Here is a 23,371-nt window from a genome sequence, read left to right as displayed (position 1 = left end):
GTCAAATATCAATCAAATATTTTTTTTATTTTTTTTAATCGTTTTCTCATATTGATTTCGTACATATAGTATTTTGTTTATATACTTTCATATATGGTATATATAAAGTTGATTTGTAATAAATTATAAGCAAGTCGACTGTACTCGCACTGGAAACACGAAGAATTATTTATATACAATAGATTTCTCGAACAGTTCACGTACACATTACAAATAACACATATAAATCGCTTTAAGTACAGGCAATTCAATTTCGTTATAATTTCAATTCCCATTGATTGGCATTAAGATTAATTCGTTGATAAGCAGCTTTCGCAGGTGAAGAGGGAGAAGAAGGAGAAGGACCTGGACGTTGACGTGGACGTGGACGTGGACTCGGAGAAGTGAGAGGATCAAGTGTGTTAGTGTGGACACTATATATTAAATAATTTGGTCTGCTCTGCACCAGGTCGTTGGTGTGTATGTTTTTGTATTTCATCTTTTTTGTTTTGCCGTTTTCTGCAAGGGTACCCGACCCACATTCTTTAGATGATCGCCTCGACCGTTCCCACCTCGGCGTTCTTCTTGATCAGATTCTCCCACTGGGCGATGAGTCCACGCGATGAGGGCGCCTCCTCCGGCGTCAGATCGCAGAGCTGGGCCAGCGACATCGCCGGACGCATGCCGTTGCCATTGCCATTGCTGATTCCATTGGCTATATAGGCGGTTGCGTTCAGACTGCGATTACCCGATGGCTTGTGAACGATGTCCTGCTCGTTTCTGTAAGGATTAATATGTTAAAATCTCTCTTTTAAGTGCTTACTCTGGCATACTCACCCATTCCTATCAAGTTCCTGTGTGGACTGGGCATTGCGCAGTTTTCCGGGCCCATAGCAGTGCTCCACCTCGGAGTCCTCATCATCATCATCTGCATCGGCCTCATCATCTGTGCTGAGTTGCCTGCAAAATATATATACACAAACATTTAGTTGATATCCCACTGGTGGTCGTATGCTTTAAAACTCCGGAAGTTTTCACAGAATTGGTTTACGATGCAATCCAAACAGAAAGTCCCAGATAGACTCACAGCTTGTCCAGGGAGGCCTTCAGTGTGTTCTGCCTGTTGATCTTGCGCAGACGCTTCAATTCCGATTCGCGTGACTTCAGATCCTGCAGCTCACGCTGAATCTTCTGCTCAACGGGGACATATCCTCGTCGCAGGGGCCTGCCTTCCGAGTCGCGTTCGATAGCCGCCGACGATAGGGCCGCCGATGACGAGTTGATGCCGCCCGTGGAACCTCCAGACTCCAGGAAAGCCATGGCTGTGCGAGTGTTCAGCTTGAGGGTGTTGTTGTTGTTGTTGTTGTTATTGTTGCTGCTGCTGATATTGTTGATCTGGCCATTGACATTTAGGCCGCCATTACCATTGGCGGCGCCCAGGGACAACGTCATTGGAGATGCAGCCGGCAGCGGGCTAGTGTTGCCCAACTTGCCATGCGAGGCAATGAAGCGCTGCATCACACCCTTGGTGGCGCCACCGAAGGCAAACTGCCGCTTCTGGGGCAGACCACTCAGCTGGGGCGTGGATATGGTGCGGGTGATCAGCTTCTGCTGTGGCGGTTCAGGTGTCAGATTATAGCAGTTGGGCCCAATGTAACGCTGCTCCTGACGCGTCACCACGGTCAGTTTGAGTGGCTGCTGCTTGGCCACATTCGTGGTGATCCCAGTGATGAGGATGTTGCTCTGCGAGGAGGCCGAAATGCCCGAATCATCCGAGTGCTGGCCATCGAGGCTCTCCTCCTTGGCGCTATTCACACTGGAGGCCAGCGATGGTGTGTTGGACAGCTCGTCGATGGGCAGCAGGAGCGAGGTGGTCTGCACGGCCGCCGGCTGGGCGGTAACGAGCATGCCCTGGTCCTGATCTGGACTTTCGACCAGATCGTGCTCATCATCCTGCTGCAGTTTCGGCTCAAAGTTACTATTAACCGTGTATGTCTCGAAATCCGGCGAAGCGGAAGTGATCGAGGCGCTGGACGACAGTGTGGCCAGCTGGCGGTACTCCTCCTCGCGCCGCACTACCTCCTTGATCTCCTCCTGAATGCGTGTCAGGGGATCGATTTTCTGCGAGCACAAAGAACACAAGAAGTGGATTTAAAACAGGTGCTTGAGTCCTCTTTGAGGAGTATACAAAATAATGCACTGAAATTAATTCTAACTTCAAGAAATCATTAACAACTATGTTCTATACATACATATACATTCGTTCGACTGAAGAAAGAAGAAACTTTGGCTGAGTGCAGTTGGTAACCCAAAGCGGTGGAAGTGATCGAATTACCCTACAAAGTTCAAACTTCTAAGTTGAATGTAATCGAATATGCCGCAAATCCGAGTGCCATTCACTTTCGATCCGCTTCAAATCGAAAGAGTTGCATGCCGTATTACAACAAAGACAAAAAAAAAAAAAAAAAAACAGAAGAAATACACAAGATACACCCGCATCCGTGGATTGCATCTTTGAGCGAAATCGGAGGAGACAAATCCGCTGTTTGCATAATCCGATTGGCTTCGATCGTGCTGCCCAAATGATCCGCCCGAAAACCACACACGGCGTGTGGTTCAATGTGTTACAGAGTGGTTCGGGGTGGCCCATAGTAATGTTCGATGAGTGGTTTAGAGTGGACCCAAGCGTAACCTAAGCCGATTATTGTGCGTGACATCGACAACAAAGTTAGTTGGTTTTGGTGATTCCTCTCTACGGTTCGTTGACGATTTTGTATCGCGGTTTTTGAATTGCTATTTTTTTTTCTCTATATAAAATATGCGAAACTATGACAAAGCATCGCATAGAGAGTAAAAGTGTTTAGCAGTCTCACTTTCAGCGAGGTTTTGTTATATTCTGCATAAATACATAAATAGACGAATTTTTGTTGCCTAATTAAAAAAGAATTTTACAGTGACAAGCAATTTCCTCTGAACTAACCAACTTTTAGCAGTCATATTAATTTTTTTTTGTTTTGAAATGTTGTAAGTTTTATTATAATCATAAATAGTGACTCATAACGCACCCTAACAATTATTATGCTTAAAATCACATGCTGGCTTATCGAAAGTTGAAATATTTACACAATTTTACGAATTACCCCTTTAAAAATGTATAGAATGGGAAATTTTGCCAAAGAGATAAGTATTTTCATGTGTTCATACGATTGTTTTCGTGGTTATGTAATAAAAACTATTTCAGCGTTAAAAATAATAATAAAAAAGTAACCAACCTAGGTAAATGTAAGAATGGGACATTTTTCTGTAAGATAAGATTAAAAATGCTAATGTGTTCGATTTTATGATATAAAAATATTCCAACATTGATAATTGTTACAAATTGTATATGAATTGCGCAGTTTTTTCCATTCATTTACAATTAAAGTTGTCTTTAGGGTTTTTCTGTCTGCTTTTACTCAGACTTCAGACCTTTTTGCGCAATAAGAACATTCCCACAGCAATCAGCATCTACTTGATGGCTAAATACTTCCCCTGCAGTCAGACTCGAAGCACTTACAGGGCCTCCACCTTATCCGCCTTCTACATATATGCATATTACTTGATTTTCCGGGGAAAAGGTGGAGGTTTATTTTCAAGAAAATGAGGGACTCCACTTGGGGTTGTTCGAGGGCAGATAGGCCAGCTTTTTCGGGTCACCGCATTGCCATTTGGTGGCATTTAGGGTCTGTGGGGTCTGTGACATCGCCATGTGGGTGCTCGCATTGATTGTTGTTGATGTTGAGGTTGCTCTGGCAGGTGTGTTGCCTTGCTGCTGCTGCTGTTGCGTTGATGTTGCTGCAATGCTGCAGTTGCTGCTGCCGGCAGTCGAGTGTCGTCAGTTGGCTTCCGCATCGTTGTCGCATTAGAAAGTGCCAGTCTTTTGCAGTCAGCAAGTGCTCGCCATGAGCGAATGCGGCATTTATGCTTCATTTTATTTTTTTTTTTGCTTTTCCCCGCTTTATTGTCTTGTTTTGCTTGGTCTAAGTCGAAATAAAAAAAAATATTGTGTCGCAGTTCGGAGTCATAGTATGAAAAAATCACTGTCCGTAGCTGTTGCCGCCCATAACGCATCGATTCGATGCAGATTTTCACTCAATTGTTTGGGCTAGGCACCCAAAACGACAACGAATGGCATCAAAATGTGCGTTTAACGACGTCGTTTTCACTTACTTCAAAACAAAAATAAGCTGGGAGAAAAGCACAGCAGGGAAAAACTGACGATGGAATTCGAAGTAGCAAATACTCTAAGGTACACAAAAAATTATAAAAATACAAGGCACTTTGAAGTAATTTCTTATTATAAATACCAATATTTTTCTTGCTCAAGCAAGAGAACACTTTTTATTAACCAATTTGTTTTCATTTTCGGCAAGGTAACTTAATATCGTAAGTACTTCCTTTAGAGACCCCAAGTGTCGATGGTTTTTGTGCATATTAATTTGTACACAAACAGTAATGTGATGCCGAGGGTTCAAAGTTTAATTAAAAAAGTGCCAATGGGAAGCGCTTCCTGCGGTTGCTTCCTTCCCCTATTTGTTGCATGTGTTAGTAAAAAAGAAAGGGTATACCTACATATACCCAAAATGCGGCAAACTAATGTAAAAAGTTGTACGATACTTCCGTTTTCTGCTACTTGTTGCTGCCGTCCAAGTGCAATGACAGCGGCAACTTTTGGCGGCAGCTGCCTAAAGTCAAGTTGACAGCTGCTCCTCGACCGGCTGTCACTTTTGGCGCGCGTTTTTCCAGCAAATTTACCGCAAGGGGGAAATGCAAATGCGAATGCAACTCTGCAAATGCGAATGGCATGCGGCTCTTGTCCAAGCTTGAACCCATTTGCATGCCACATTCGCCGGGGTCAAACGCCCAATGGGTCGGTCGCGTGAACAGAGGCAGCCAGCTGAAAAACAGCAAAAAGCAGGCAACAAGCAAATAAGCCAAAGACTTGGGCGCAATTTGTTGCTGCCGTTGCTGCCACGACAAGATCGGCCAACAACAAGATCAGCAACGAGGCAGAAAGCAAATTGGCAAGAGGGGAACAACAAAACATGAGTAACGAAAAGCGAAACAAATAAGAACCAGATAGTGATGATGGGGATTTTAAAGTACCCATTACTAAAATCTAAGTCAAAATTAAAACAAATAGCATTATAATAAATGATATGGTATTTAACTACTATACTCCGTACTTACGCCCAAAAACTGTAAGTTCTCGACTAAAATGTACATTAAAAGCACATATAGTGCTGCAGTTTAGAACAGAATAAGCAATACAAGTTACATAAATTACCTAGAAAGTTTCTAAAGATTGAATTATTTAAGCCACCTTTGGCTTGAGCAACCTCAAATGGGAAATCAATTAGCTTATGCATAAGGAAAACTGTATGCCCAAATTGGTGAAATTAGAGGGTACGAACAGCAGAAGAGGAGAAACAAGAGAAGAAACGTAAAAATAGCGGGAGAACGTGACAAGAAACGTGACCGTGACTGTGGCTCTTTCTCCGCGCCCCCCACTTTCCCTCTCCCTCTCATCATAGCGCGCTATCTCTGTCTGGCAACTGATCCACTTCGGGCAATACTACACAGAGACAAATTTAGAAAGGTTCTTAGCAATATTAAAAAAGGATAGTTAAACTATGTAACTAACTATGATTGTTATTATAAAAATTCAAAAAAAAACAAGTACGAATTTTCTCTATGTATTCCCATTAAGCTAATCTCAAGTTACAAGATGCTCGCACATTTTTCTTGCAGTGTTATCTTCTCTGCTCTGCTTGGGCTGCTGGCTCTGCTGACGTCGTTTCCAGGCGAGCGATCAGCATTAGCATAACGATCATCATTATCGTCATCATCGCCTTCGTGATCATCGCGTACAACACTCGTATTTGGGGCAATTCATTTAGCGTTTTCCTCAGTGACCGCCGCATATGCAGCTGAAGCGTGCAAAAAAAAAAATTGTACAAATCAACAAAGAAGAAGCGAACCCATATAAAAAAACAAAAAAACTAACTAAAGGTACAAAAACCCAAAACAATACATTGAATATGCAAACGAAGGGCGGTATTTAACACTTTTTGCCATTTTAAAACCACAGATTCAAAGCGAAAATCACAAGATGCCAAAAAAAAGATTGTAGTCATATCCTGTGCTTAGAATAAACTGATTAATCATTTCGTGATAGGATCAGCTTATTAAAGATCTCTAAAACTTTACTTAAAACCAGTGTTTAAAAGAAATGATTGAAATGCGTGGTGTGTTAATACTGTATAGTTTCATAACTTCATGGTAAATTTGTCATCATCATTTGTTTAATTTCATAAAAAGTGATTACTAATAAATTACTAATTTGCTTAGTAAATTTCTAAAATCTTATCAGCAGCATTTTAGCTAATAAAAGCGTACTCAAAAACTTAGTTGAATATTTAAAAATAACACATTTAAAATTTGTTTTTTAAGTTGATTCATTTCCCCGCTTTTTCTTCTTATCTCAAGTTAAAAACATTTGATAATTATGTTATTGTTAAATTACTAAGGGATTGTTTCGAAAATATTTGAAAGTTCTTTGTTCTTTTCTTCTATGCGAAATATTGAAGTAAGTTCATTAGTATGAAATCAATAGCTACTTAAATTGATACAAAGTTTTAGAAATTGCTTTTCTGGCCTTAAATTTGGCACCAAGTCTTCTTTAATCTAACCCAAAGATCTGTTTTCATATATATCCAACCATAGACCTTCAATTCCCACGAATGCATGCTTGTAGCTCCCGATCGTAGGTATTTGCCAATGCCATTATCTTTTTGCCCAACTGAACACTGCTCTGGCTGAACGAGCTTTAGCCACGATCCGATCGACCCAGTTTTGACGTACCTATAGCAAATCGTGATCCACACACTATATATTTTGGTCTAGAGGGGGAAAAAAAGAGAGATAACCAAAGCTACGGAGACGGAGATAATCGCCGGTGGAAATCTAAGGCGGATGCACTTGGAGCATGTGTCAATTATGACGCCATATCATTAGCATTACCAATACCATTAAGAATGGTCCGTTATGGCGATGGCTGGTCATTAGACTTGTGGATTTGCCATGCCACAGAAGAAAATGTTGGCCAAAAAGCAAAGCAAGGCAACAAAAAAATCAACAGACCAAAAGACCAAGAGACCACTCAAAATGATGGCCATAGTCACGTCCCCAGCTTTGGGCGCTCCATTAGCAAAAAAAAAAACCAAACAAATTGGTCAACAACGCGAAAACAGGCCGAAATAGATGGCCAAAATGGGCACAAAGGGGGCGGGGAGGCGAGCCCAGGATTGTGGGTGGGATTGTTGGGAAATGGGGCCAAAACGATATTGGCTTTTTGCGCAATTCGCTGGCAAATATATAGTTCGTGTTGCTTTTAATTCGAACCTTATCTTATATGATGGGTAGGTTCCTATAAAAGGTTCCTACACATATGTGTGTTAACCAAAATGAATTTGCGATAACCGAATAAATGGCTAGATGGGAGGTGGAATGAAACGGGCGAGTGCTGATAACAAAAAAAAAAAAGCCCGTCGATTCGATCACTTATTTCCCAGCCCCTCCAGGTTTTCCAGCTTTTTTTTTTGCCAACTATGCGTGACCTGGCCAAATCAGGGGCTCGAACTAAAGTTTGCTTTTTCAATTCCGTCTCGTTACATTCGGCGGCTTGATTGCGGATTGTTTGGCCATTAATTTGGATTCGGTTGTCGGTCCTGGCCGGCTTTTATTGGCCCCGGACAGTTAGTTAGTTAGTCGGTCATTAAATTAAGTGCCTGGCTGAGATGGGAGGCAGAGCACTCAGCTCAATGGATGGATGATTCAGTCCGGCAACTTGGCCAACTGAAAAAAAAAAAACCCTATTTTATTGACCCAAGCTGCAAGCTCAAGGCAAACAAATTTCTTTAAAGTTAAGGCAGCGTTTACTTATATTATTATTTAATTAAAAAACAAGAAAGTCTGTATACTACGTTCGAAATTCAATGGGGGTATTGATTGGGCAAATACTCTATAATTTAAGAAAGAAATGATTAATAATTATTCAGAGCAAAAAAAAGGTACAACATCTGGCTTTGCAAGCCAACTTCCCATGGAAAAATGTGGCCTGGCCACTCAACCGGAGCACCAAATATGCGATCCGCGCCACTATGTGCCGCAAAAAATGCCATAACAATAGGGCAAAACAGATAAAACAAAAAGCCAAAAGGCATAAAAACAGATAAAACAAAAAGCCAAAAAGGCATAAAAACATATAAAACAAAAAGCCAAAAGGCATAAAAACAGCTAAAACAAAAAGCCAAACAAATAAAGAAACAAAAACAAATTATGTCATACGAATGCAGACTAGAGCAGAGCTGCATGCCGATTGACCAGACCCACAAAACGTGCCCAGCATATATGTTACTCGTACCAAATGATATGATAAAATGTAGGAGCATTATGTCATCTGTTCACTTCCAAAATGCAGCGGCAGCTGAACATCTTCCCAAAGCAAAAGTGGCAAGGTGGCAGCTGGTCTCTGGGCCATTGACACGCGGCGTGGCAAATAAAGTAAGCGCCACAGCCGAGGAGAAAAACTGCTGAACTGTTGAGAACTGTGGACGCAAAGAACAAGCCGTGTAGAGACACATGTATGTGCAGCTGTAAGTGCAGCAAACAGTTGCGTGTTGAACTTGGGGCGCTCCACGAAGCACGTAAAAGATGCAGAGAACACTGAGAGAAATATGTGATATATATACTGATTTGCAGTTCATACCCATTTCATTATAAATAGAGCGCAATATTATTATATTATGTTGTAAATAATGCTCTAAGGTGTTTAGTATCATTATTTTTTTTCGGTGTATTATCTGGGCATCTGTTGCCTGTTCTTTTGGCCAAATCAGATCGCTGGAGTGCACATACATATCTGGGCCTTTTGTAATTGCCATGTCTTTTGCTGTCTGCTGTAATTGAAGCTGCGTTTCATATTGTGTCGCCGGCTGCTGATTGAAATATGTACCTCAAGCCAAGACAATGGCAAATATTTGCGAAACACTTTGTCGGTGAGGCACGACAACCGCAAGATTCTTTCTATGGATGGGGACAAACAGACGCGATTCAGATACAAGATACACGGGCAAAGTTAATTGACTTGCTTTGTTCGCATTCGAGCTATTTGCTCTTTTTCAGTATTATTATTTGTTTTTAGTCTTGTTGTTGTTTTTTTTTTTTTTTTTTTTGGTTTTTTGGCAAACCTGGAAACGGAACAAACAGAGATCGATGGGAGGTAACTACATAGTGGCAAGATCAGCAGTGACAGGCGCGAATTAGCTCAGTTTTTGGGTTGATTAAAAGCGAAACCATTTCACTGACTGCCTTGAGAAAGTGCCAACACTTAAGACGTGACAATGGTCCGCGTTTTCTGAACGGTTTGGCTCATTTTCCCGCTTAGACAGTTGACCGTTAAGCATTCGAATAACCCCACCCACCCGATAAGTCCACACGCCCACTGGAGCTGAACTTGAGCCAAACTGAATGGGCACGGTTTTCTTTTTCCCCCATTTTTTTTTATTTTATTTTCTTTTTTTTTTATGAATGAAATGCGCCCGTCCATTGTCCGCATTTATGACATTTAGCAGCCGCTTAGCCACTGCCAACGAACGGTAAACGGTTTGGATGCTAACTGCACTTTATAAGCGTCATATTTTGTCCGTTTGTCCGCTGTCCGTCAGTTGGCATGGATCGTAAAAATTATCATTATCATTATCGTCGCTGGGTTATTTCTATATTTTTTTCCAACTCCCCTAACACCTTGCATTCCATTTTCTTCATTTATTTTTTTTTTGGTTGTTTTGTGAAAGGTTGTGCATACTTATTAAGACCATGTGCTATGGAAATTTTAAGCTGTTGCCTTTCACCAACTTTTCCGGGTTTTCCAGGCTAACAGTATGCACTTCCTAGAATTTTCGCGATAGTGCAAATAGATAAGTTTCGTGGACATTGGCTAGCAGCAAATCAATGACAAGGTGAAGCCATTGATAGTGGTCATAAATCATTTATAGATTATGGATTAATGCAGTACTATACTCATAAAACTCTAAATATTTGTACTTTTATTTCTTCATTTTTTTTAAGCGGTTGATCTTTTTACAACAAACGCAGACTATTTTTGTGAAAACGCTTGTTTTTAGCTACCTCGTTAGAGCTTTTTCCCAACAAACTCTGTCGAGAAACTAGGTCAAATGACACGTAAACCGCCAACACCTTCACAAAATTCGCCAGCTAAAAAAAAAAAAACAAGCTGAGTGTTGAAACAATAACAATATCTGTCTCTAATTTAGTTAAATGTACTTATAACAAGCATAACAAATGTGGGAATGTCTTTCCCACGCCTTTGGAACAAAATGGAGTTGGATACGTCGTTTTCTGAGTGTTGAAACTTGGAGAGACAATTGCCAAATCTTGTCAGATATAAATTACGCGAAAGGCAAAAATCTCCAATGCATATGCAAAGTTAGTGACTCTTGTTTTATACACATTTATATGTACATACATATATGCTCCACTCGAAATGGATGGGGGCCAACTGTCTCCGCTGGCTTATTTATGTTACTATGTCTGTGTGACAACCGATGTGACGATACTTAGTGGCAATGGTAATGCGTCGACCGTTAAACACCCGACCATTGTTAAGCAAATGCAAAAAAAAGAAAAACAACACAACGGACAAACGGCATTCGAGGCATTTTGCAGAAGCAGGTGGCAGCGGAAATGCCCGCACTGTGGAAATGGCTTCATTACGGGAAGGCGGTCATAAACTCGATGGCACGAGACCTGCAACTTCGATTTCAGATTGCAGTTTATGCAATCCACAGTGGAAAACATATTCACAAAGAGTTTCTATTACTGAATAGCTACAGAGCAATCGATAAAAGTTTGATAGTATTTAAGGTCCACCCGGGGGCGCCACAAAAATGAAGTAATTGCCATATCAACCACTTCTCTTGGACAAACCAAGTCATAATCAAGATAATGGGTGATATCAATCAATTCGGTACTAATATATATATATATATAGATACTGTTCCAATGCTTCTTCAATAACATTTGGGGAAGCACTCGGGCCGCTAAAAGACACTCTGCTGCTGCTGCAGTGAATGTGTCACCTAGCCATTTATAATTGGCAACGGCATTTTCGATTAATTATTTTCGGCCAAAGTATCTTATCTGGTTTCTAGTTTCCTTTGCTCCAGTTGCCGACATTCCCCACTTGTTATTTCGTTTGTTTAGCACCACCAACACTACCACCAACCAACCAATTGGAGCACCCGAGCAACACCACCAGCAGAATAAGCACCACCTGTACTCTGGTGGTTTTAACAACAGCCTGCTGCAATATTATCGGTAGTTGGGTTCAGTTAGGAGGAGCTGAGGAATTTGGCACCCCTTGCAGGTGTTTATATTCCATATTTACACCATGGGCTTATGAATATATGCAGGAAAGTTACGACTGATAAGCCTTATCAGCTATCATTTCGTTATCGATATATACATATTTACAGTCAAGTTCAGTTAACAAATTGAGTCATTAGTGCTGGAAATTTTTTCAAACTATTCTTTTTTTTTGTGGTCCCGAGATATACCTTCATCGTCATTGTTGTAAGGAACGGCAGGTTAGTACGATATCACTTCTATTATTAATAGGTTATAAATCTGGGCTGGTTTTTTTTTAAATCTAGGTAAGAATTCGGAAAAATATAGTTCTCTTTGTGGAATACGATTGCTTTGCCAACAGAACTTTTCGATTAGATAAAGTCGCTGATTTCTTTGTCAAAAGCCCGTTGTTGTTAATATTTTTTATAAGTTTGCCTTTTTTTTGCGTTGTGCACATAAATGATATTTAAATCGGAGTAGAAATAACTATGTTTCCATTATTTCTTGCAAAAAAAAAAAAAACAACTGATTAAACCGGCTGTGTTAAGGTTAAAAGAAGAAACACTGAAACCATTTCAATGGGTATAAAAATGAAAGATTTAGTGGCTTCCCAAAATATTACAATATATACAACATTTCCGGCTAATGGCTCTTATCAAGCGTCACTTAATGCCAGCCATATGCTAATTAGCCCACAGCCCCGCCCACCAATTTGTGTATATAACACCTTGACATTGATGAATTGCAAATGTTGAAAGCTTTAGCAGACTTTCGTTGTGAAATGTCCATGGTATACAAACTTCAATATTCTTATCGTAGATATATATTGTTGATAATGACGCTTATCATTCAATGTTAGCCGCAAGTCAATAGAGCCTTGACTTATATAGAGCCAACACAATAATATCTAACCATATACCATCCGTTGAAGTTTTCAATTGAACTTACGGCTACACGGGCCGAGACAATTGCATTTTGCACTTTGGTACCATCAATTTGGCGACTCTCACGCCATGCCATATAAAACCGTACCGTACCATAATATTCCATACTATAACGTTTCAATAATAATTGAATTTGGAGAAAGTACAGTCACGGCCCATTGTTTAGTTGGTTTTTTCAGATGGTTTTGCTGGTGGAAATTGCGACACGCTTTTGCCAACGTCTGCCATTGACACTTGCTTCTCTCGCTTTCATTCAAATTTTCGCAGTCAAAAGCCAATTGAAATAAAAAGCCACCCGACAGAGTTGTGTGAAAAGAAAGATCCCATCCGATCCGATCCGATCCGATCCCATACCATTCCATTCCATTCCAACCCATCAGTCAGTCAGCCAACCGAAGTGCAATGCATCATGGCAAAAAATGTAAAGTAGCACAAAATGTTAGTAAGTCGAGCAAACAAAATGCATCGGGAGGGGATCTAACTCCATTACAAGCCATAATACACCGTCTCATATATAAAACAATACACATACGATACCACCAGCATAATGCTAACGCCCACCCAGGCGATCCGACATGCAATCGAAAGCGGCTCTTCTGCCGGCAATCTAATTGATATTTCTACTGGCTGACTGGCATTTACATGACTCGATTTCCAGAAGCCTGTGAAAAAAAGTGTTGGGCTAATTGAAAGAGAGAGTGCGCACATCGGTGCCAATGGGTTAAGGTTGCCATGCAAATCACATTGCCGAAACAAAAAAAAAAAAAAAACGAAAAAACCAACAAAAAAAAGTTGTGGTAGGTCACCGGGTTCTCCTTTTTTAGAGGACGGTGGCTTATTTTATCAATACCCCAGACAATGGGGGGAAAAGGAAAGTGTTTTGTTTCTTTTCGGTTTGGCATGGGAGCGTCAGTTATGAGTAAAATGCCTGGGAAGTCGACACATTGAACCTTTGGTTGAGCGAAAGTTTTCCAATAATTTCCATGACGTGCCGCAACAAAACAATATGTCGTATTTTTATCTTTGCCAGTATGATTTAAAGTCGTCAGAAGTCGTGGGGTTTGGTTTTTCGACTTTGAATTCGAAATTGATAACAAATTATTGAAGGTTGATCAGTTCTTTCAGAAATATTAACTTATTACAAATATCACTTGCTATGCCATGATATTAGCGGAAATATCGCAAAAACACTTTTTTTGTTTGTTTAGAACACTTAACTTCCCATGAGAAACTCTGTTTTATCTTGGCCAACAAGGCCATCTCCAACTGGCATTTCTCACACTGACGAAACACTTTTATCTCCCCGAAAGCAATCAATCAAATGGTAATTGAAAAACTGCAAGTTATGAACATATGTACTTTTACATACGCATGTCATCTGCCGCAATGAACTTGCATCTTGGCAAGTTCCTTCTTTCGCTGCGGAAAAACAAATCTGAGCAACTTGGAAAAACAATAAGCGAGAAAATTGAAGAACAAAAAAAAAAAAAGGTCAGGCTGTGCTGAAGAGGAAAAAAACTTTCTAGAATAGAGAAAATATAAAATCTCATTATTTCTCCTGCACGTTCTTCTTCGATGACTTGGTGCTGAGGATGGGGTGAGTTGATTCCGAGTTGATTTGAGAAAACAACTTTCGAAGCGAAGCGATCATGAGAAAAGAATGGAATCGATCTGGGCACTAGTAATGCATCTTTCATCATCTGATCACCGATTTTCCTTAGCCACACGTTGAAAAATAAATATTTTTCTAGGGGAAAATGTGGGGAAATATTCCCAATGAATATTCAAAAATACGATTTAAGCAGACAGCCGAATGTTCTGCCTTCTTAAATGTAAAATAATTTCTAAACAGAACTCAAGATTGCCCATTAAAATCTATGGAGTGTCCTATTTCCTTTACTTACTGTTCAGTGTACATTGATAATTTTCTTGCGCCATGACGAAAAATCAATTTCGTCTAATCGACGATCGTGGATCAGTAAGTCGCGGCAAAATTATAGCCAATGACATCGAATCAATTCGATATCGTAGGTATCTGTGGTACAATCAATTGACTTACTAATTGCGAACAATTTAATAGCAATTATGTGTTATGTTTGTCTGCAATCGGGAAAATCTGTATCTGTGAGATAATCGATGACTTGCGATGACTTCTTTCACTTTGATTGACACGGTTTTTGGGTTATGGTTTATATACGGCTATATGGCTAATTGATTTCTGGCCACGTCAAGTTGATTCGAAGTTATAAAATCGACTTGCGGCCGGCAATTATATCAGCCGGCCAACGGTAAACGAGCTGCGATCGATCAATTAAGCAACGCGCTATAGTAAAATATTTGCTATCTATTGGTGGTGGTATTAGGTTTTGGGTTATGGCTTTGCTTTGGCTTGGTTTCATTTTGTTCGCTTCGGATTGCCGCATAAAATGTAGTTCAAAATCACTTTCGAAAACAGAGCTGAATATATAAAGGAAAACATTGCATTGTGTGTGGGGCAGTTAAATGCTTGCCTCAGTCCTAACGGTCATCGCATTCACATTCACTTTTCATTGAAAAAAAAAAAAAAAAAAACCGGGAACGAAACAGAAATTGGACTTAGCCACATTTGAATTTCTAATCGGCCAACGAAATGTTTTATGTGCGTGTATTATTACTATTATTATTCAGATTGGGGCTTATTTCGATTTCGTAATCGCAGAGCATTTCGCTTTATTCCAATATTATTATTTGTTACAACAAAAAATATGTGTAAAAGTCTCGGTCTGGGTCTTTGCCTTTTGAGTTCATTGCCAGAACTGAATAAAAGAAAAAAAAAATATATAAAAACTGGTTTTCTGTTTCGTCGTCGGTGAAATTTATGATGCATAATATTTGTTTTATTTGCCATTGTTTGTGGTCATAGGCAGCAGCCCCGTTGCACTCGTCATCTCGAAAAGATTTGGACGCCAAGATGCAATTGAAAGTTCCCAGAAAAAAAAGAAAAACGTTGGGATTTCCCAGAAGGCTTACTTAAAAAAATATTGCGGATTTAACAAATGCTTAGAGCGTTTAAGAAATACAATTTATGAGCTTTTTTTTAAGGTAATCTAATATAGGGATTGTCAGTTGAAAGGAGTTTTAGATAATTTGTCATAGTTTATGGTTCATTAAACATAGTATTTTATGGTTCATCTTCAAATGATTTATATACCTATCATGCTGAATCGTTAATTAATCACTGTTCTAATACGCTTTTTGATGACCTAAAATGATTGATATTTTGTAAGCAAATTTATTATCTATTTATGGTTTCGATTCCAGTTATCATTCAAATGAAATCAAATACAAATACCATAAAATAGAAAGAATAAAATAGGGGCTATGAATGAAGTGAATTAAACGTTTAATGGCATTGATTTGGCAAGCTCCATTTGCAGCTTAGACTAGCTTACGATCTAGTTTAGTTTAGCCGCCCATAGTTAGTGGATAATTAACTTATTCGATTGTGTAGGACTCTTGAGATACATTTGCTCTGCTTCGTTTTCCATATCTTCGCTTTGGATACCTTCAACTGCTCCAGTTTTTGAGATAATATCTCTCATCTTTTCGGCTTGAGTGCTTCAATAACAACCGTTGTTTTTGGGATTTTCTCTGTTTGTTTTTTTTCCCCCCCATTTTCAGATTGCCAGAGGTCAGGAGTCGTTGAACCCAGACATTGACCTCCACCTTCTCCACCTCCGCCCCTTTGGCGATCGACACACGACAAGTTTCGGGTTTTGTTTTGTTTTTATTTTATTTCATTTCATTTTTTTCAAGTTTTCTTTTTTTTATTTTTTTTAGCGTACTTTGCGTCTGCTGTTTGCGTTTTTCATTTGAGCCTGACTTTGACTTTGGGCCATCTCCCACCTGCTAAAGAAAAAAGCTAACTTTCGGCTATCCCCTCTTTTTATCTGACCATCTGCGTTTATGGTGTAATTACATCGGTCTCTTGGGTTCCAAGATTTGAGTTTTTAGATTTTTTGATGTTCTTTGCATTTCATTCCGATACGCCTTCTGCCTTCTGTCCACTAGACCAATTTTCTTCTAGCCACTTTGGATAATTTTGAAAAGAGCAGTTAGCCCATCTCATCTTTTCTCCTCGCCCCTCAGTCATTATCTTTATGTTTTTCGACTTGGGTAATTTCCATTTTCTATTACAAACTTTGTATTGACTGCGAAGCTGCATTAAAACATTCATTAGGCATTTATCATAAAGTTGCTGTCAGGATCTCACGGTTTTTCGTTATTTGGCTGACCGGTTTTCGGGCATTTTTACTTTCAATTGGCAAACGGGAAAAATCGACGTGAAAATCTTACTACCGCCGTCTGCGTCCGCAATGCGCAAAAAAAGCGAAATTTTAATAGACCAGCAACGACCAGAAATGATGCATCAAATTCTAACCGGTTTTTGGGGCTTTTTCTTCTACTCATATTGGGAAAAAGTTTTTTTTTTTTTCAAGAAAATGAGGGGGAAAACAAATGGAGATGTTCGGTCAAAAGGCAATTATTAAGAAATTTATGGTTAAAGAAGGAGTAAGCCAGCTTGTTCGTATATACATTTTTGACTATATATTAATTAATATATTCGTTAGGTAGATTTCAATTATAAGATTACAAGATCCTCTCTTTGGTTACCTATTACTTATTCGTTTATTCGAATCTTTATTCGTTCTTAACTGAACTTTCAATAGTAAAGATGCAAATATCTATTGTAAAACTGAGTGTATTGAAGATAATCAGGAATTGGAGTCGTCTTTTAACGGATTTTAGATTTTTGCTTTCGGCTGGTGATGGAGTGGAGATCTTCAGCTTGGCCTGAATCGAATCGCATCCATCGGTTAGATGGAGATCCTCGAGCTCAATCCGCTGCCATGGCCAATCGGCCAGTCTCAATCACTTGACCATGGAGCTCCCACTGCCCCCGTTCACCGCCCCTCTCCCCCTTGCATCGGCCGCCCCCCTTCACCCATCTCGATCATTTGTCGACATGTTCATTGCGATTCTCGAGGCATTTTATTTGGGTCATGGACAGTCATCTGGCTCAATGGTCCCCTCTGCGATGTCTTGTGTCTACAGGTTTTTCGACTTTTACTTGCAACTGGCATTGGCCGGGCCGAAAAAGGCATTTTTCTGGCTCTGCGGTTCCGTGTCTCATCTCGTTTAGGTTTTCAATATGAAACATTCTGTTTTTTTTTTTTTTGTGGGGGGTTCTGGGCTGTTAAGTAAGCTGCTTAAACAGCTGTTATGGCACTTCTTAAAGGTAACCATATTTCATATTTTTGACAGCTATACATTGAAAAACATGCGTTGTTTATAGACTGTCTTTATATGGATTTTAAAGCTTTTAAACATAGCGTAATTTTATTTTTGAAGATTTTGAATATAATGCAACCAAATAATAAAGTTATTAGTCAAATTCTTACTACCGGTCAACTTTATAATTTTTCAAATTGATACTAAATTCTGTGTCATTTGCAGTTTTTTAGTTCAACTCTGTGCTGGTCTGCAGATCTATATTATATATTAAATTTTTGTGTGTCATGATGTGGATGATTTTAAAAGAGATTTCTTATCGAAAATGACATTTGTGGCACACTTTTGGACTTAAGGCCTAAATTCTCCATCGTCGAAAGAGGTGGACAAGAGAAGGAAGCGAAGAAAGACAGCCAGAGAAAGAGAAGGAGGAGCACCACGAGAATTGTAGACCAAAACAATGGCGATCACAAATTTCACAGCTCTTACCATGACTTTGGTTTTGGCCCTCAAGAAAAAAGATCAAGACGGGTCCAAAAATATATTAAACACAATAAAACACACGCAAAAAAAAAACAGCGGCCAACTGTGCAAATAAAGCGCCAGCAACAATAACAACAACAATGGGGGACACACACACATGCACACCTGTGGGCAACAGAAGAAGAAAAACAAAACAAGAACAACATGTAAATGAAAAACCAAACAAAACCATTTTACAATTGTGGCCAAAGCATTATTGTTGTTCGTTTTTTTTTTTCTCTTTTTTTTCTCTTTTTTTTCTGCGGAAAGTCGGGAAAATCAGTCAATGGAACGTCACGGCAGAGCAGCGACAGCGACGCCGGCAGCGACGCCAGCAGAAGCAGCGCAGCATCGGGGGCGTACTAAGTTCAATGAAATACAGGAGAATGCAGGGAAGCAAAGGAGATAGGAGAATGGGTAATGGGTGGAGTAAAATCAAAAACCAAAAAAAAAAAGTAAGAGAAAATACAAGAACAACTTCATAAACTGCAAATCTAATGTAATCATCTGCTGGAAATTAACGATTATTTCGTAAACTATAATCGTAAAATGTTATTGTTTAACATTAACGAATATATGTAATAAGACTTTTCCTCAGTAATGAAATATAAAATGCACTAGTTTTTGCTTACTTTTAGGTTCCTACTTAATGTCTTTTTAATGCTTCTGAAATTACCTAAAACTTTCTTCATTTGGTGAAGAACAAACAAACATAGCATGTATTTTCAACAGTCTGTCTTGATTTCATATACACCAAGATCTTAGATATTATTAACTTATTATTATGTTTTTATTATTTACTAACCTCTTCGACTTTCTGCTGCATTTTGATGAAAAGTTTTAGTTTGCTGTGGCTGCAAAAACTTTTTTTTCAACACTTAACAGAACAAAATTTAAAAAAAAAATGAAACGATAGTAAATGTTTCAACTGGAAAACATTCACGGGATCGTCTACTTAAAATTGCACTTCCAGTGTTTGTTGCAGAATTTCTCCTTTTCTTCTTTTCTCTGTTTATCGGCGGTTGCGCGCGCGCAAAAGGTGCAACGAAGAAAGGAAACAACCAAACAAACAGACGGATGAATGGGGAGTTGGAGTACGCGCGAAGAATAATTGTAAAATTGTGCAGAATTGCAGACTTGGAGGAACGACCAGCACGCAGAGCAATCGAAAACACAACTGGCGGCCAAAATGAAACGAGGAATGTGGAGTGCATAAAGCGGCCGACGATAACACAAACACAGCGGCAAAGCTTCGCGAGCAATCGATAAGCCTATCGAATATACCGAAGCGGAGTTGGTATGTTCCAGGGCTGGCGACAGTGCAGCTATCTAGCTAGATTTAGCTATCTCGCTTGAAATTGGATTTGAATCCATTCACCATTCTGAATTATTTCGTTTGGAAACAAAGCATTAATTATTATTTGTAAGTTATTAAATAAAAAATATACAACTTAAAAATGTTCAGTGCTAGCTGTGTAATGTATGTTTATTATTTCCAATCTAATTGACATTGTATTTGTGGCTATAATAAAATAAATGAATAAATTACAGTTTGTACAATTTAAATTTATAAAAATCTTATTGAGCAGCTAATATAATTTCGGCTATTTTCTAGCTATCATATTTCAAAGACAGTTATCGGCCTTCATGGTTGTCACGGCAACAATAGTTGGTTTTCGGTATATAATCGATTGGTTACCTGGGCAACGGTAATTCAAAAACCATAAACAAAACATAACAAAATGGAAAACAAACAAAGAAGGCCAGTCATTTACATTCTTTGAGGTTTGAATAAAGAAACTAAAAATTTACTGGGCAAAATAATCATCGGCGAATCATGCAAAAAAGCAGAGACATAAAGCGCACTGGAGTTTATCGCGTGAGCGGAAACATAGGAGATCTGCAATTGGAACTGAAGCTGCGACACATCAGTGAATGGCTGCCGGTCCCCAAATTTGAATACGCGGGAGCGCAATCGACGAACGCATATGGTGACCACTATCCCGGATCGGAGGAAGATATCTGGCAGGATTGCTATATTCATGTCCCCCAGGGCGATGATTCGTGTGGAGGGAAGACTGGCTTGGGCTACAACTGCAGTTATTATAATGTGGGAATTGGTTACACCGGCAGGAGACGAAGGAGTCCAATATCTCAGCATGAGGGGGAAATGGAAAAGGATAAGAACGAGGGAGAAATAACGGATCTGGAGTCCCAAAGTAATCGGTCGTGGAGCATTCTCAGTGATAATAGTCGTCCTCCCGCTGGTGATCTCTTCTATAAACGGAATAAGGAACTCTGCAATGGTGCTATAGCCACAATACGCATATCCTGGCAGCAAAAGCACTTTAGTCAAGCGGAACTGGAGCAATATATAAACAATCCTGGAAGTTGCGCTTCGAAACTACAGCGGCGCTATCACAGGTGGGCCTTGGAAACCTTGAAGCTACAACAGCGATATCTAAGGAAACTGGAGAATCTGGAAGATGCAGAGACGGTGGAGGATCCTGAGCCTATTACAATTCGTCGCCGGATACGAAAGCCCAAGGCGAAGCAGAGAGGCTGCTCTGCCGCAGCTCACCCGACTATTACCAGTCTGTCCTCGGCGAATATGTCGGAGGTTTCAATACTGGATGACCCCAATTTTGCCGCCAGAACGTGCCTCATACACACCTTATTGGATAATGATTCCGAGAGTCTTATGCCCGCCGAAGCAAGTGAATTCCATAAAAAGGGCTATCAGCTAATGTACATCTATGCCGATCTGCAGCAGGACACACTGTTGGTTAGTATACGATATGATCCCGAACAGGGTCTGCTCTATGTCTATCCGGATTTCAGTAGCAGTGCCCAGGATCTGGATTATGTGATTCAGATCGAGCGGAATAACGATTGCCGACAGTTGTATGCCTTTGGCTTTGAGAATGTCACACCGCTAGAGGCCTACGACGATGATGGTTTCTCTGAGGAGGCGGATGGCGAGGATGAGCAGGAACTGGGCGATGGTTTACCCATCGAAGAAGATCTGCCCGAAGAAGCCTCCGCCGAGGAGATACTCGAGTTTTATCGCAGACGGCGAGAAGCAGCCAGCGAGAGGAGAAGTCTCCTCCAGTTCGAAATGCCGCCCAAGAGGATGAAGCGGGTCAGCCTGCTGCTGGAACTACAGGAAGGCCAGAACTTTGAGAACCCCAACATACATGTAAGATACTATCTGAAAGCACCAGCAAATACCTTTTATGAGGGTACACCTGGGGTGGATACCATGCAGGGAGCGACGGCCACGTGCAGGAATGCCGGCGACTGGAGGAGTGCCCATTTGGGTCACTGCTGGCAGGTGACCCTGCTGCTGGAGGAACAACATCATCCGGCTGATCTACTGCATCTATATTTTGAAGTGATCAGCATAGATAGCTGGCAGCGGGAGCGATGTGAGGGATATGCTCACTATGCGATACCGTTAACATCCGCCCTGCCAACGGACTCCATACGGCTGCAGTGCATCCGACCACTGGGCAACTGGCTGGATGCCCTCAATCGGTATTTCATAGGCGGTCGTCAGCTGTTCGACTTTGAGTCCTTCTTCGATGTACATCGGCAATCGGAAATGCATTCCCGTTTGAACTTCAACTCTGACAGGCCAATGACCACCACGGGAACACTTTCGCTCCGGCTTCAAAAGCTTCAGCAGCGCCAAATAGACACATCTGATCAGTTCCATCACCACTTCCATCTGGAACTCGGCAACGATAGTAGCGACGATGGCGATAGCAATGATGACGATGTCAGATCCAGTTCAAATCCGGATACTTCGAGGGCCACCACTCTGGACGAAGTAATGGCCGCCTTTGTGGAGGCCAGGAAACGGATCGAGCTGCTCCTGGGAAATAGTTCAGAAACAGCCTCACCATCATCTGCATACTACCAGGCTGAGTTTTAAGCCCTTCAATGAGTACAATAATATGATGACAAATAATTTTTTTTTATATAAACTATAATATTTGTATAATTATTAGTAATTAATTATATTATGAAAGACGTATTTTTTTTTATGTATGAGTAAAAAACGTGAGAAGCATATGTATGTACATTTGATGTGGAATATTTTGGATAGATTATTTAAGAACGAGCTCAAAGAGGTATATATTCAGACACCTATTTAAAAAAAAACCGATAATATTAATTTCAAAAATCGGAAAAACGGTATTGGCAAAATTTCATACATTTTTCGATGGGAATTTTAATCATAATTTTGCTAATAATAATCATTAAGATGTAATGTAAACAGTTTTGGACAGCTAATTACCATTGCTAACGACCCCAATCACTTTTTGAGGGATTTAGGAAAATTTATTTTTGAGTCAATTTTCTCATTTTTTGTAAGGGGTAACATCATCAAAATTTGAAAAAAATAGCAAAAAAATAGAATTCCTTTTTTTTGACACAGTTTGATGGGAAATTTAATTACGAGCTCATTGAGGTATGACATTCAATATTCAGGCAATTATTTTTAAATTTGTGGCAAAAAAACGGATTATTTATTGACGGAAATTCTAAAAAAACGGGTATTGCGAAAAACGTGATTTTACATACGGAATTTTCGTCATAACTTCTCTATAAAATGTCATATAGACGAAAGAATAACTGTTTTGAGCAGCTAATTACCAATGCTAACGATCCCTATCACTTTTTGAAGGATTTAGGAAAATTTATTTTTTTGACAATTTTTGCATTTTTTGTAAATTTTGCATCATCAAAATTTGCAAAAAATGGCGAAAAAATAGAATTCCAATTTTTGGACACAGTTCGATTTGGAATTAAATAACGAGCTCAACGAGGTATGACATTCCATATTGGGGCCATTATTTTAAAAGTTGTGGCAAAAAAACGGATTATTTATTGACCGAAATTTGAAAGAAACGGGTTTTTACCAAAAACTTGATTTTACAAACGGAATTTTCGTCATAACATCGCTAAAATTTGTCATATAGATGACAATATAACTGTTTTGAGCAGCTAATTACCAATCCTAACGATCCCTATCATTTTTTGAAGGACTTAGGAAAATTTATTTTTAGACCAATTTTCGCATTTTTTGTAAGGGGTCATCATCAAAATTTGCAAAAAATGGCAAAAAACTACATTTCGCATTTTTCCTAGTAGTTCGATTGGGAATTTCAATACGAGAT

At 39.7% G+C, this 23,371-nt stretch overlaps 2 protein-coding genes across 2 annotated transcripts; one reads left to right on the top strand and one right to left on the bottom strand.

Annotated features, from left to right (window-relative positions):
• Positions 1 to 18: 18 nt before the first annotated feature.
• Positions 19 to 19,396, bottom strand: mdu (meduse). Its single transcript, NM_132577.2, has 4 exons — positions 18,991 to 19,396; positions 1,067 to 2,100; positions 817 to 939; positions 19 to 759 (listed from the first exon to the last, which is right to left on the bottom strand). Exons 1-4 carry the CDS (start codon positions 19,009 to 19,011, stop codon positions 525 to 527), a joined length of 1,413 nt encoding a protein of 470 aa, NP_572805.1. The 5' UTR covers positions 19,012 to 19,396; the 3' UTR covers positions 19 to 524.
• Positions 19,397 to 19,986: 590 nt separating this feature from the next.
• On the top strand, positions 19,987 to 22,189 carry Mks1 (Meckel syndrome, type 1). The gene has a single exon (NM_132576.2). It carries the CDS (start codon positions 20,023 to 20,025, stop codon positions 22,120 to 22,122), a length of 2,100 nt encoding a protein of 699 aa, NP_572804.1. The 5' UTR covers positions 19,987 to 20,022; the 3' UTR covers positions 22,123 to 22,189.
• Positions 22,190 to 23,371: the final 1,182 nt, after the last annotated feature.

Source organism: Drosophila melanogaster, chromosome X (genome assembly GCF_000001215.4).
Source record: "Drosophila melanogaster chromosome X".
Lineage (NCBI taxonomy): Eukaryota > Metazoa > Arthropoda > Insecta > Diptera > Drosophilidae > Drosophila > Drosophila melanogaster.
The sequence above is the reverse complement of the archived record's forward strand: the minus strand, read 5'-3'. Positions and strand labels throughout refer to the sequence as shown.

Excerpts from the sequence above, each read along its gene's own strand:
- mdu (NM_132577.2), bottom strand. The coding sequence starts at position 19,011 with ATGCAGCAGAAAGTCGAAGAG. Across the intron at positions 2,101-18,990 it reads TGCAGCAGAAAGTCGAAGAG|AAAATCGATCCCCTGACACG; the intron begins GTTAGTAAATAA and ends TTGTGCTCGCAG. Across the intron at positions 760-816 it reads CAGGAACTTGATAGGAATGG|AAACGAGCAGGACATCGTTC; the intron begins GTGAGTATGCCA and ends TAATCCTTACAG.
- Mks1 (NM_132576.2), top strand. The coding sequence starts at position 20,023 with ATGCAAAAAAGCAGAGACATAAAGCGCACTGGAGTTTATCGCGTGAGC.